This window comes from Lolium perenne, chromosome 6, assembly GCF_019359855.2.
Source record: "Lolium perenne isolate Kyuss_39 chromosome 6, Kyuss_2.0, whole genome shotgun sequence".
NCBI classification, from domain to species: domain Eukaryota; kingdom Viridiplantae; phylum Streptophyta; class Magnoliopsida; order Poales; family Poaceae; genus Lolium; species Lolium perenne.
The window spans coordinates 173,342,085-173,356,522 of NC_067249.2; the positions used below are offsets into that span (position 1 = coordinate 173,342,085).

The following is a 14,438-nucleotide window of genomic DNA, read 5'->3' on the forward strand; positions in this document are numbered from 1 at the left end:
ACCGGCTGAACTTAATCTTGAACTCTTCCCAGGTCATCATCTGCCCACCATTCATTGCACGGGCACTGTTCCACCATGCTCTGGCAGGTCCAGACAAATAGTGGGTGGCAAACAATACCTTCTCCGCTGCTTCTACTCCAGCCACCTCTAGGTTGTTCTCCATGGATTGAAGCCAGTCATCTGCGTCTAGGGGCTCTTCGGTCTTGCTGAACATTGGGGGGTTCGTATTCTGAAAGTTCTTCAGCTTTGACCCAGGGTGCTCATGATGTCCATTGCCCTGGTTGTTTTGGGCCATCTGAGCTATCTATTGGAGGGTGGCAAGGTTGGCTTGGTGCTCAGTTCGGTTAACTTCTTGATTCGCCACTAAGATTTGCAGGATTTGCAGCATTGGATCCCGATTGTTGTTGTTGCGGGTTGGAGGCGCCATCTGAATAATAAGATAGATTATAAGATAAGAGGGAAATATCTATGGTTTGTTTGGTCAATTTTGAAACATTCTTTGAAACTTGAAATTTGACAAACTGAATTCACACAACATTTTCCTTCATCACCAAACACAGGTTACAAGCTAACACATCAAAAGGCTTTAAGAGCCACAGTTCATTACAACAACAAAACAAATGGTTTTAAGAACCATTTTCTGATCTACGATACATGTGGGTGATATAAACTAGCAGCTACGCAAGTGCTCTAGTGGAGGAACTGCAGATCCGGGACCACGGGCTCATCAATGGTTGGCACTGGAATGAAGTCCTCCTCCAGGAACTCATAGTCCTCCTGGTCGGTGTACTCATCCTCCTCAAAGTCACCATCATCACTCAGATAGCTGTTAGCATCTCCCTGGATGTCTAACCCATCTTCCTCAAGGTTCATCAGCTGAGTCTCCTGATCCTTGATGGTCCCCTCCAGTGAAGAAATCCTCTGGCGGAGACGAGCAATAACAGAGTCCTTCTTGGCGTTCTGGTGACGAAGCGTCTTGCGTTCCTTGGCGAGGATCTTGATAGTGTCCCTCTGCTGGGCCCTGATGAGGTAGGTATCATTGGCATGGATACGGGAGTGGTCTAGCTCCTTGCAAGTATCTTGGAGCATGAAGTCCAAGTGTTCCACATGGTACTTCAACTCAGGGTGTGGGGCTAAGTCCATTGGTGCTCCAGTCATATCATGCCTTGCCATGTGCTCGAAGCGGGTTCTTTCAATCCTGGCCACATGCTGCCCACATAGGCGAGCCAGTGCTTCCTGCATTGCTCTGGCAAGTCCATCTTCCCAAGTGTTGTCCCTCAAGGTGAACTGAATCCTCTCGGACAGAGGCGGCTCCATGCTTCCCCTCATATCTGCCATGATGACCCACTGGAGTTGGCCTCCAGGCTGGTCATTGACGGGTCCTCCGAAGAACTCGGGGTGTGGGATCCCCAGAATGTCTGACAAGGCATGTAGGTCCCTCTCGAAGATCATACTTCCTCCCTTTCCTAGCTGGTACCACTTGGTGTGGTTGATTGGCTCCATCATATAGTTGAGTGACTCCATCTAAAAGTGAAAATATACTAGTTAGCTAGTGAAGTGATAAAGTGTACCATATTGAAGTATATATAGAAAAGTAAACCACATTTTTTTTTATCTTTTTGAAAAGATGTCAAGGATAAGTGGAAGAATAAGTTTTTAGAAAGTATTACTTCATTTATTTTGAAACTCAGTTTTTCAAACATCCATTCTAACTAGGGTCTCCTAAGGTCAAACCTGGCTCTGATACCAAGTTGTCAACACCCGGATTTTTAAATCTAGATGCCTATTATGCCATACATCACAATCCCAGAAAGATCATTTTTGTGAGACATAATAGCTTGGTATCACAGTACATGTCTTACAAAGTAAAGGAATCACATGATCCAGTCTCATTACATATGTTGATTCACATGATCAACCACAAATTTATTTTAGCGGAAAATAAAAGGTAGGGTCCATATGCTCCACAGGCAATGGCTTGACGTTCGAAGATGGTCCTAGTTATCGTAGATGTCCTGGGATCCATCCTCCTGGTAATCCCCTTCATAGTCTGGCCATTTGAATAGCCAGGGACAAAGCCATGAGTACTTTATAAAGTACTCACAAACTAATACTAATATAAGTACTTAGCTATGCTAAAGAAAAATCTAAGCTCTAGGTTTATTTGCATAAAGCCAATTTTATTTCAGTAATCCTTAGTAAAGAAAAATAAATAACTCAAGTGGGAACATCAGTATCATTCCCACAGGTAGGGTAGTTCAATTCAAAATCATTTGTCAAGTCACATGTCACTTGAGAAAAGTCGGACAACGGAACAGTATGGCCTTTACAACCGTCCATTACCGCGGATGCGGCTATTCGAATAGTTTTACACTCTACAGAGGTTGTACTCTTGTGCCACAACCTTTGATTACATCCGTCAGGATTTGTCCTGATAAAACATACTCAGTATGCGGATCATCAGTCATAACCTTTCCATTACATACCCTAGTATCGGCACCTCCCCTATGAGTTTGGCCTCCCAGCCATGACCATTCGTCATCCTGGGAACTGCATAGGTGCTCGGGGTAGGTCATTCACTTATCATGGAGGTAGCCTCAGCTTCACCTCTTTGTCATGCGTGAGGGAACCAATACTAAAGTACATAAATTTCCAGTTAAGCCCTATCCCAGATTCAGGTATTGTGGGGGTACTCTAAAGCTGGAATGGTATCGCATCCGAACCCAATCATCAGTTTTACCAAAAATTCGCTTTGTCAAGTCAGGTCATATTCACCTTCAAAACTTTCAATAGAATGACTCATCATTCTAAGGTTTGATTCAAATGTTCCCATCTAGAGTGATCAAATTTGATTTATTTAGCACTAGCCTCTAGTCATCATTAATATCTACTAGTGCGGGGGTGCTAACTACTTTGTAGACATCTAGGGCAAATTTGATACTCTTGTAGAAATCTAAATTTAGACAAAGGTCAATTATAAAAATAACTTTGAATAAATAAAAGTAAAAACTTGCAAAAAGTAAAGCTGGGATAAGTAGGGCGCATAAATTAATTTGCAAATATTCTTGCAATGCATCTCAATAGCATGCATATAGTAGCTTGCACTAGTATAGCTTGCCTTGGTCAGCAACGTGGTCGAAGTTCTCTTCCTCCTCGTAGACTTCTGCCTCGTCTTCACAATCCTCGGTACTAGCATATAAAATAAATACATGCGGGATACCCAATCACCAAACAATGCTTTAGTATTCTATTTATCACTCAAGATTATCTTACATCATCACAATCATCACCCAAAATAAATCTAGGGTTTAGTTTATTTCTATTTGAAAAGTAATTTCCACTCATTGAAATTAACTAAGATTTAATATCCTCAATTTAATAAATATGGGATCAGGTTGAGTAATGTCATCACCTCATATTTATTCATTTGGGAAAATTATTTAAATGAGATACTTCATCTCATAAAGTTTAAACAATATTTTGGCATAGATTAATATGAATAGAAAAGGTTACATAGTCATTATTTTGATTCCATGGATAATTACTGCAAGTAAAATTCTATTTTATTTTAGATTCAAATAGTACATGCTAAATGTAAATTTTGAGAGGTGAAAAGAATTTAAAAGGATTTATAATTTATTTGCTAAAAATGTTTGAATGTGGCAAAGATACTGTTTTGTCATTTTTATTGCACTGGTTCTGTAGGTAGAAAAATGTTGAAACTATTTTATCTAGATAGAACATTCCTCGAGCTTTCCAAATATATTTATTTCATTAATTTTGGATCTATAGATATTTTACAATTCATTTTTGAACTTTGGTTTGTTTACAGATATGAATAAATGGAAAAGGATTTTATTTGAAGTTACGGGCTACACAGGAAATAGCAGATGGGCCGGCCCAGTTACGGTCGACTTCCATCCCAGTCAAACTGACGGGTGGGGCGCTACTGTCAATGACTCCTAACTAACCCGAAGCGGTACGCTGAGCTAAGCCGTAGGATTAAAATGCATCTAACGACTCTGGTTCATCTCCATCGATGAACAAGGCGCGACGAGCTCTAACCCTAACCGGCGGTGAGCACGCGTGTTGGTGATCACGGAATAGTGGAATTGGTTGGGTGTGTCCAGGGGCAGCTCGCGCGTTCCACGGGACGCTGTGGGCGTCGATGACGGTGCCGGCGGCTGCGGGTCGCTGTCGAGGGAGTGAGCATGTCCAGGAGGTTCCTGGCGGTGTGCTGAGCATGCAGGGAGAAGAGAGGGGTTCGGGCGTCTTCTAGAACGTTCGGGCGGATCGCGATCTTCTGCCAGGGCCTGTCCCTCGCGGGCGCTCCAGGGGTGCCAGGCAGCGACATGGACGCGGGCGATGCGGAGTGTGCAGTGCTCCTCTGCTGCTAGGGTTTGCATGGCGGTGACCAGTGATGCTAGGAGGATGCCCTAGACATGGTTGGGCGTGGCTATGGAGCATGGAGGCTAGAGAAGAGAGAGGGAGGTGAGCAATGCCACGGCATGGCTTGGCCTGGCCCTGTCCAGTGCTCAAGGGTCGATGGATAAGGGGCAATTCGTTAGGGTATAGTGTTAGGGAACTGTGGTTTGCAAATGAGGGAACACATGTAGAGTAGATCACTGTTTGTAAATAGTTTTGAAATCAAACTAGATTCTGCCCACCAGGTGTTTGATAAAATGGCCAAAAGAGATTTGGTTTGAGTAAAATGTGAGCAAATGGTTTTGTGTAATGCCTACACTTCCTAGCATCTGTGTATGCCACTGGTTTGCAAAATGGGGGAGTTTGGTTTCACACTATTGAAAATGTGGTATAGTTTGAATCCGGTTTCTGTTTTAGGGTTCCATCTTGGCACTCTTATTCTAAGCAATGTGCTAGGCTTCTGCAAGCTTGGGTTGCACCATTTTATTTAGTGAGATTAGTACTAGTGATCTGGGCAAAAGTTTCACAAAGTGTGGTTTAGTATTTGTTGGCAAATAGGGGTCAAAGTGGCAATGTTATAAAAAAGTGCCAAGGTGACCAGTATCACATGCATGTTGATTTTAATTTTTCTTATTTTCCTTTTTGCTTGGATTTGATTCAGTGAGTATTTATTTGATGTTACCTATGTTTGCAACATTGCAAACATAATAAAATATTGTATTTAAAATAATATTTCGATAAATGGGATTTGTCCCATGCATGTGTCTATTTTTATTTTCTTTTATTTTTACTTTGCATTTTAGTGAATCTAGCAATTAGGGTTTTGTTGTTATACTTAGAGACAACATTTAAAATAAGCATTCCAAACATCATTCAAGCATTTAAAATTAATATGCACTAAGGAACATGATTTTTATTAATGCAACAAATGTGGTTCCAAAATTTTGAGATTGGCCTAGGAATCTTTTATTCATTGATAAATTTTAGGATGTTACAATTATTGACTCTAGTGCAAGTGGGAGACTGAAGGGGATATGCCCGAGAGGCAATAATAAAGTGGTTATTATCTTATTCCATATTTATGATAAATTTTTATTTCTCATGCTATAATTGTGTTAAACGGAAACATTAATACATGTGTGTTTAATATACAATAAAAAGGTTCCTAGTAATGCCTCTCATTATACTAGCTTGTTGATTAACGAATGATCAAGGTTTCCTGATCATTAACATTGGATGTTGTTTATAACAAGGTCATATCATTGGAGAATGATGTGATGAACATTCACCCACAATAGATATAGCAATGCGACCATATCATCTTTTTTGTTGTTGTATCTTTTCATGCGAAGTAGCTTTGTTCCTTAGACTATGAGATCACGTCAATCGCTGGCACCGGAAGGGTACTTTGATTCCATCAAACGTCACACCGTAATAGGGTGATTATAAAGGTGTCATCAGGTACATGGAAAGTGTCAGTTGAGGCTCGTGGATCAAGAGTGGGATTTGTCCATCCTGATGATGGAGAGATATACTCTGGGCCCTCTCGGTGATATCAAATTAACATAGCTTGCAAGCACGTGAATGGTTCACGAGAATGTTATGTCATGGAACGAGTAAAAGAGTACTTGTCGGGAACGAGATTGAACTAAGGTATGGTGATACCAAATGATCGAATCTCGGACAAGTAAAATATCGCGAGACAAAAGGAAATAGTTACTGAGTATCGGTTCACACGATCACTAAGTCATCGTTGAGTAAGTGGGAATCATCACGGATCTCCAGATCCCACTGTTGATTATTGATCACAGAAATGTCTCGGTCATGTCCATTTATTCACGAACCATAGGGAGACACACTTAAGGATTCGTCGACGCAATTGAGTGGATACGAAACGTAGGAGAAAATCTGGACTGCACGGGAACTGTCTCGATAAAATGCTGGAATAGTTTTGGTGTATCGAAATAGTGCAATGGAGTAAATTGTTAATGTGTTCATTAAATGAAGTACTCATTGAATGAAGTGTTCATTAATTTGAGTGACATTAAACCAAGTGTATTAAAATTGTTTTAATGGGAAACTCTTGGTTTTTGAGTGGAGAATTTTGAGGTTTGAGTGGAGGTGAGTGGAAGCTCCACTCACATGATGAGGGGAGAGGTGGAGGCACCTCTTGGGGAGTGCTCCCCTTGGGGCTGTCTGCCTCCCCTCCTCCTATGTATAGTGGTGCTTTCACACCCTCTCAAGTTTGCTCACACACATGCCCTTTGGTTGGCATCTTTCACCCCTTGCTTCTCCACCTCACGGACACGGTGCTTAGGCGAAGCCCTGCCCAATTTTCTCCTCCACCATCACCACTATGTCGTAGTGCTGCTAGAGGTTCCCGAGGATCCACTACTTCCGATGCCAACTGGAGAAAGGGGGTGGAGCTCATCGCCGTACCGTACGTGTGACCGAGTACGGGGCGCTGCGCGTTTGTGGCGCCAAGTTCTTCGCGACCTTGAGGTCGGGCGAGTACACTCTACATCATCCACGTTTGTTTGCGGGAACGTTTTCCTGCTACCGGTCTTCGAGGGTGAGTGCTCGCAAAACCGTTACGAGTTATCTCCTAGATTCGATCTTGGTGTGTTGCAAATCGTAGGAAATTTTTTGTTTTCTGTGCAACGAACCCCATCACCTTTATACACGCACGTACGGGTGTGTGAGTTATCCTCGCCGTTCATTTTTTTGTGGATTGGGAAAAAAAGAGGAGAGAGATAGAGCTATCCGCCTTTTTCTCGAATCTCAAAGCAAAATGAACGGTGACGATAATACACACACACCCGTACGTGTGTGCACAAAATCCATGCTCGTTTTTGGTTTAAATTGTTTTCTAAAATATGAACATGTTTTTAAATCAAAGTTAAAAAAGAACATGACCATACTTTTGTAAACCCATGAATATTTTATCGAAGAACTGTGAACAAATTTTTGAATACTATGAACATCTGTTCAGCCCTTTAACATTTTTTAACCTCATGATGATTTTTTAATACCTAATTGTTTCCTTTTTAATATATCAACGTAGCTGTTTGTTAATACAGAACATACCCTTTTTTTTAACCGATGAACATTTTCTTTAGCAACCATGTACATATGTTTGAACCCACTGAACCTTTTTCTGAACCCGTGAGCATTTTATAATACATTAACATATATAACATATGTACATTCTTACGAACCACCACGAAGATAATTTTGAAACCAGTGAACTTTTTTTTGAAACTTGTTAACATTTTTTAACCCCGTGATTTTTTCTTTAATACATAAACATACTTTGTATACCCATGATTATTTTGTACAAAACCAGTCTAAACATATTTTTCAACCCCTCATAAAAAAATTAACCCCATAAACATTTGTTGAGCAAGTGAACTTTTATTCAAAGCTTTGGAATGCATATTAAACACTTTCTAAATATTTCTAAGCACGATGTTATTTTTTGTGGAGCTAATCCCGAATTTCACATTAAGATGAGCTATTTACTGTGAGCGCGCACACGACAAAGCTACTGCCAAAATAATTTCATAGACCTTCACCTGCGACTGCGAGCTCACTACCTGACATGGGTATGCCTAATGGGCTATCGTGTATTAGTATACATGTATATGTTTAGATGGGCTTTATGGGCCCCGAATAAGGAAACAGTGATCCATCCGAGGAATATGTAATTACTTCGGCCTGCAAAAGGAACCGACTCTATGGAATTGTAAACCAACCAGGACTCAACCTAGCCTCCTTTATAAGGGTAGGTCGAGGCCTGGCGAGAAATCGAATCATTGTTAAACCCTAGCCACCTTTAATTTCGTTAAACCTAGCGCCTTTGTTCGCCTGAAACCTTCGAGTTCTACTTGCCCTCTATTCCACAAAACCCTAAGTCTACAATACGTAGGCATTGACAAGTCGATACCTTGTCAATTGGCGCCGTCTGTGGGGTTAGAGGCTGTCAAGAATATGACTCGATGGCATCTTCAGCAGAATCATCTTCAAGCAACTCGATGGAAGGAGGTAACTCAAACCAATCTGTGCACAATTTTTTTTTACCTCACCATCCTGCTCAGCGTCTGCAGTACGCCGATCTCGGCGAGAAGATGGATGTAACTTTCGGAAGTTATCGATTCGTTATCGATAAAGAAGGCTCCTACCGCTTTTCGATCCCGATTTTTTCGGGCGCCGTACCAGCTTCGCCAAGCAACTCAGGATCTTTGGCATCGTGCGGTGAATCAAGCGAGGAAGAGATCTCGACGCCCAGCTTCGGCGCTCTGATCAAAAAATCTTCGGGTAGATCCAATCTACCTCAAACCGAGCAAGGAGAGCACGAGAAAGCAAAACGTGTTCATCAAGTCAAGGTTAGATCCAGCAAGGGGGTGCTCAATAATTTCCTCGAGTGCATCCCGAGAAACAGTGCGTGGCTCGCAACTCCTGAGATAGAAGAGGAACCTCCACACGAGAATGGCCAAGAGATGGACGATGGCGCGGATTCTGGTACACATACCCAACACCTCTTAAATTCAATTACTACTAACGATCCTACCCTCGTGAGCCATCAGATCTTGGTGATCCAAAACAACGAGACGACAGCGTCTGAAGCCTCTGAGCTCTTCGAAGAAAACGGCAACCCTATTGTCGACCTCACAAACCTCAATAGGGGTATGGGCCCCAAGTACGAAACAAATCCGCCGCGTGTAAGATCAACCCTCTCTCCAGCAGCATGGGCCAGGGCAAATCAAGCTTTAACTGGAGAGTTGCCACTGAACGCACAATCAACAGCCGAAGAATTAACGGCGTACCAATATAGGCTCGCTCGTGCAGCACGAGAGATGCAGAAGCAGAAAGAAGAGCTAGACAAAAGAAAGGTAGCGGCCGACAATTCAAGCAAACGGCGAGCAGGGCTCAGCGCCATGTCAGGCACTTCGCACAATAACGGACAACCACGGGGTCATAAATCTCGACCAAGGATGCCCAATATACCAGCAAATGATCGCGTCATCAGAGACCTCGACATGTCCTTCATGACGATGGACACAAGGGGAAGACTAGTACCTAAAACTCCAGAGGCAGCTTACATAGCAGCACACACCTATATGATGGCAACAAAACCAACGGAGGACGATCCCCGATATTCAGCTTTCCAAACAGCCATGGCAGGCATGGGCATGATGGGAGCAGTGGTAGCAGATAAAGGGTCAACTCCAAGATCTGCAGAAACCCCAAGGCAGCAGAATAGCCCAAGGCATGGAGCAGAAACAGCGGCACGCCGCTCTAGATCTCCAAGACATCAGTCAAACCATGCACCTGCATCTTCTCCAAGGGAGCCAACGGCGCAGCAAAGGGTCGACAGGGCCCGCGAGGAACGCGACATGCGAGAATTCAGCGAGGACGATATGTGCGGAGTTCACTGCTTCACCTGAAGAATCAGGAAAACGCCTGTCCCGAGAGATTTCCAGTTACCCGATAAATTCAAAAAATTCGACGGTCTACAGGATCCTGATGAGTGGTTAACAGATTACCTCGAGACGGTGAAAATCAAAGGAGGCTCATAGTGTACTACAATGCAAAGCATACAATTGCAGCTAAGCGGAGCAGCAAGATCTTGGTTGCGTAAATTACCCATGGAGTCGATAGATTCATGGGACGCATTCAAAGAAATTTTTGTACAAAACTTTAAATCAACATGCAAAAAGACAGCTTCAATCGAGGAATTACGAGCAATAACACAGAAGAGTGTCGAATCAATGCGCGCCTATATACAGCGGTGGAGCATCATGAAAAATTCCGCAGAAGATGTATCCGATGAGAGAGCAATAGATGCCTTCGTCAATGGTCTACGTCGATAGGATTTAGTCCAAGAAATTGGGCGCATCGCCCCAAAAAACATAGGAACACTCATGGACACAGCCAATAGGTGGGCCAATGGAGAAGATGCGGTAAGCACAAAACGCAACCGATCACCGGAGGAGGAGCCTCCGCGGTACAATAACAATCAGCAGCGAAGGAGATACCGCGAGTACGAAGGATCAAGACAAGTTTCAGCTAGATTTCACGGTAACAGTGAACAAAGAGATGATTATCACAAAAATAGCGAATACAAGGGGGAAAAGCGCGACACCAAAACTCAAACAGAACAGAATATCGACCAAGACCTCCGCGAGAATACTTCTCGCCAGAGGATACGCTCAACGGTCCATGCCAGATGCATTTCTTCATAGACCCGCAAGGAAAAAGACAGTCAAATCACCTGAGGAAAGACTGTCGTACGTTCATCAATCTCCAGAGAGCGGCAAACGCGTCTCAATCCGAAGCAGTAAATAGAGGATATACAAGGCAAGTCAAGAGCGAGGTACATGTCCCATTACCTCCAGCACCGGCGATAGCAGGACCTGCGCAAAAACTCCAGCTAGAGGCAGCAAATGATAAAAACAACGGCTACATCGAACCCAAGGGATCGATAATAATGATCCAAAAAGCTCGACCATCAAATCGTGCGCAAAAGCTGATCACGCGACAGGTTAACATAGCAACTCAAACACCACCCCCCACAAAGGAGTATCTTAACTGGTCAGATCAACCAATCGGGTTTGATCAGTCAGATCACCCTCCGCAAGTTCCGCGGCCAGGACACGCGGCCATGGTGCTTCCAGCAGTGATCGCTGGTTTTGACGTCTCGCGCGTTTTCATTGACGGAGGAAGCAGCTTAAATCTGATATATGCTAACACACTTAGAAAGATGAACATATCATTGGCAAATCTTCGGCCATCAGATACGAGATTTCACGGCGTCACACCAGAAAAGCCTAACTTTCCTCTGGGCAGAATATCTTTGGACATGCAGTTCAGAACTCCAGATAATTTCAGGAAGGAAAAAATAGAGTTCGAAGTAATGGATTGGCCCTCGCAATATCACGCAATCTTCGGGCGCCCAGCTTACGCCAGGTTCATGGCAGTCCCACATTATACGTACCTGCTGCTAAGGATACCAGGACCAAGGGGACCAATAACAGTGAAAGGAAGCTTCGTCTGGTCCGATATGTGCGACAGAGACTTCAACAGGATTTCAGAAAGCTTCGGCATGCAAGCAGAATACGACGCAGCAAAGCTTACAACAAACCACGACGTTCTTCCAGATGTGGGCCGAAGCTCGCAAAATCAGCAAACTTTCGACACCTCCAAGAATGCAAAGGAAGTTCAGATCCACCCTACAGATTCGAAAAAATCCACCTTCGTGGCATCCAACTTGGATGTCGCATAGGAAAGCGCGCTCGTCGAGTACTTCCGTGAGCGCTAGGGAATCTTCGCCTGGTGTACAGCTGACATGCCAGGCGTCCCAAGGGAACTTGCCGAGCACGCCTTACATGTGGATCCTAAAGCAAGGCCAGTTAAGCCGCCACTGCGGTGTTTTTCGGAGCCTAATAGAAAAGCGATACTTTCAGAAATCCATCATCTCGAAGATGCTGGGTTCATCAAGGAAATTAAACAAGCAACTGGGTCGCAAATCCGGTCCTAGTACCAAAGAAAAACACTGACATCTTACGCATGTGTGTGGATTTCACGTGCCTCAATAAACATTGTCCGAAGGATCAATTTCCTCTACCGCGGATCGATCAGATTATCGACTCGACAGCGGGGTGCGAGCGTCTTTCCTTCTTGGACGTATATTCTGGATATAATCAGATACGTCTGAGAGTCGAAGACGAAGAAAAAACATCTTTCACAACTCCAAATGGTGTCTTCTGTTATCAGACCATGCCCTTCGGGCTAAAGAACGCGGGAGCCACTTACCAGCGCATGATGCAAAAGTGCCTGGCAAACCAAATAAGGAAAAACGTACAAGTGTACATCGATGATGTCGTAATTACCACAAAGAGAGGGGAAACATTGATCGAAGACCTCCGCGAAGTATTCGATAGCCTCGACAAATATCAGATCAAGCTGAACCCGACGAAATGTTCCTTTGGAGTCCCAGCGGGGCAGCTCCTTGGCTAGCTAGTATCAGAAAGGGGGATTGAAGCCAATCCCGAAAAAATACAAGCCATAGTGACAATGAAAAAGCCAATAAAGTTGCTCGAAGTTCAGCAGTTAACAGGCAAGGCTCGGAGAAAATGCGTTACCCTTCTACACCCTAATGAAAAATCAGATAAATTCGAGTGGAGCGATGATGCTGCACACGGTGCTACGATGGCGAAGATGAACGGTGCAGTGTTGGGAAACCCCAAGAGGAAGGTGTGATGCGTACAGCAGCAAGCTTTTCCCTGAGTAAGAAACCAAGGTTATCGAACCAGTAGGAGTCAAGAAGCACGTGAAGGTCGTTGGTGACGGAGTGTAGTGCGGCGCAACACCAGGGATTTCAGCGCCAACGTGGAACCTGCACAACACAATCCAAATACTTTGCCCCAACTTAACAGTGAGGTTGTCAATCTCACCGGCTTGCTGTAACAAAGGATTAAACGTATGGTGCAGAAAATGATGTTTGTTTGCAGAGAACAGTAAAGAACAATGTTTGCAGTAGATTGTATTCAGATGTAAAAGAATGGACCGGGGTCCACAGTTCACTAGTGGTGTCTCTCCAATAAGAAATAGCATGTTGGGTGAACAAATTACAGTTGGGCAATTGACAAATATAGAGGGCATAACAATGCACATACATATCACGATGAGTAGTGTGAGATTTAATTGGGCATTACGACAAAGTACATAGTCCGCTATCCAGCATGCATCTATGCCTAAAAAGTCCACCTTCCGGTTAGCATCTGCACCCCTTCCAGTATTAAGTTGCAAACAACAGACAATTGCATTAAGTATGGTCCGTAATGTAATCAACACAAATATCCTTAGACAAAGCATTGATGTTTTATCCCTAGTAGCAACAGCACATCCACAACCTTAGAACCTTCTGTCACTGTCCCAGATTTAATGGAGACATGAACCCACTATCGAGCATAAATACTCCCTCTTGGAGTTACAAGTATCAACTTGGCCAGAGCCTCTACTAGTAACGGAGAGCATGCAAGATCATAAATAACACATATAGATTGATAATCAACATAACATAGTATTCATATATTCATCGGATCCCAACAAACGCAACATGTAGCATTACAGATAAACGATCTTGATCATGTTAGGCAGCTCACAAGATCTAACAATGATAGCACATGAGGAGAAGACAACCATCTAGCTACTGCTATGGACCCATAGTCCAGGGGTGGACTACTCACACATCGATCCGGAGGTGATCATGGCGATGAAGAGCCCTCCGGGAGATGAATCCCCTCTCCGGCAGGGTGCCGGAGGCGATCTCCTGAATCCCCCGAGATGGGATTGGCGGCGGCGGCGTCTCTGGATGTTTTTACGTATCGTGGCTCTCGGTACTGGAAGTTTCGCGACGGAGGCTTTATGTAGGCAGAGGGGTAGGCAGGAGGCGACGCGGGGCGCCCACACCATAGGGCGGCGTGGGCCCCAGGCTGGATGCGCCGGCCTATGGGGTGGCCCCCTCGTGGCCCGTTTCCGTCTCGACTTCGGCCTTCTGGAAGCTCAGCGGAAAAATAAGACCCTGGGTATTAAATTTGTCCAATTCCGAGAATATTTCTTTTGGTGGATTTCTGAAACCAAAAACAGCAGAAAACAACAACTGACCCTTCGGCATCTTGTCAATAGGTTAGTTCCAGAAAATGCATAAAAATGACATAAAATGTGTATAAAACATGTGAGTATCATCATAAAAGTAGCATGGAACATAAGAAATTATAGATACGTTTGCGACGTATCAGCATCCCCAAGCTTAGTTCCTACTCGCCCTCGAGTAGGTAAACGATAACAAAGATAATTTCTGAAGTGACATGCTAACATAATCTTGATCATACTATTGTAAGCATATGTAGTGAATGAGGTGATTCGAGATGATGGCAAAGCTAATGAATAAACAACTTAATCATATAGCAAAGACTTTTCATGAATAGTACTTTCAAGACAAGCATCAA

The 14,438-nt window shown here is 43.7% G+C and overlaps 1 protein-coding gene across 1 annotated transcript; it reads left to right on the plus strand.

Annotated features, from left to right (window-relative positions):
* The first annotated feature begins 11,089 nt into the window (after positions 1 to 11,089).
* On the plus strand, positions 11,090 to 11,710 carry LOC127310232 (uncharacterized). The gene has a single exon (XM_051340919.1). The coding sequence runs from the start codon at positions 11,090 to 11,092 to the stop codon at positions 11,708 to 11,710; it is 621 nt and encodes a 206-aa protein (XP_051196879.1).
* The last annotated feature ends 2,728 nt before the right edge of the window (positions 11,711 to 14,438 follow it).

Coding starts and splice junctions, on each gene's coding strand:
- LOC127310232 (XM_051340919.1), top strand. CDS start 11,090: ATGGTGCTTCCAGCAGTGATCGCTGGTTTTGACGTCTCGCGCGTTTTC.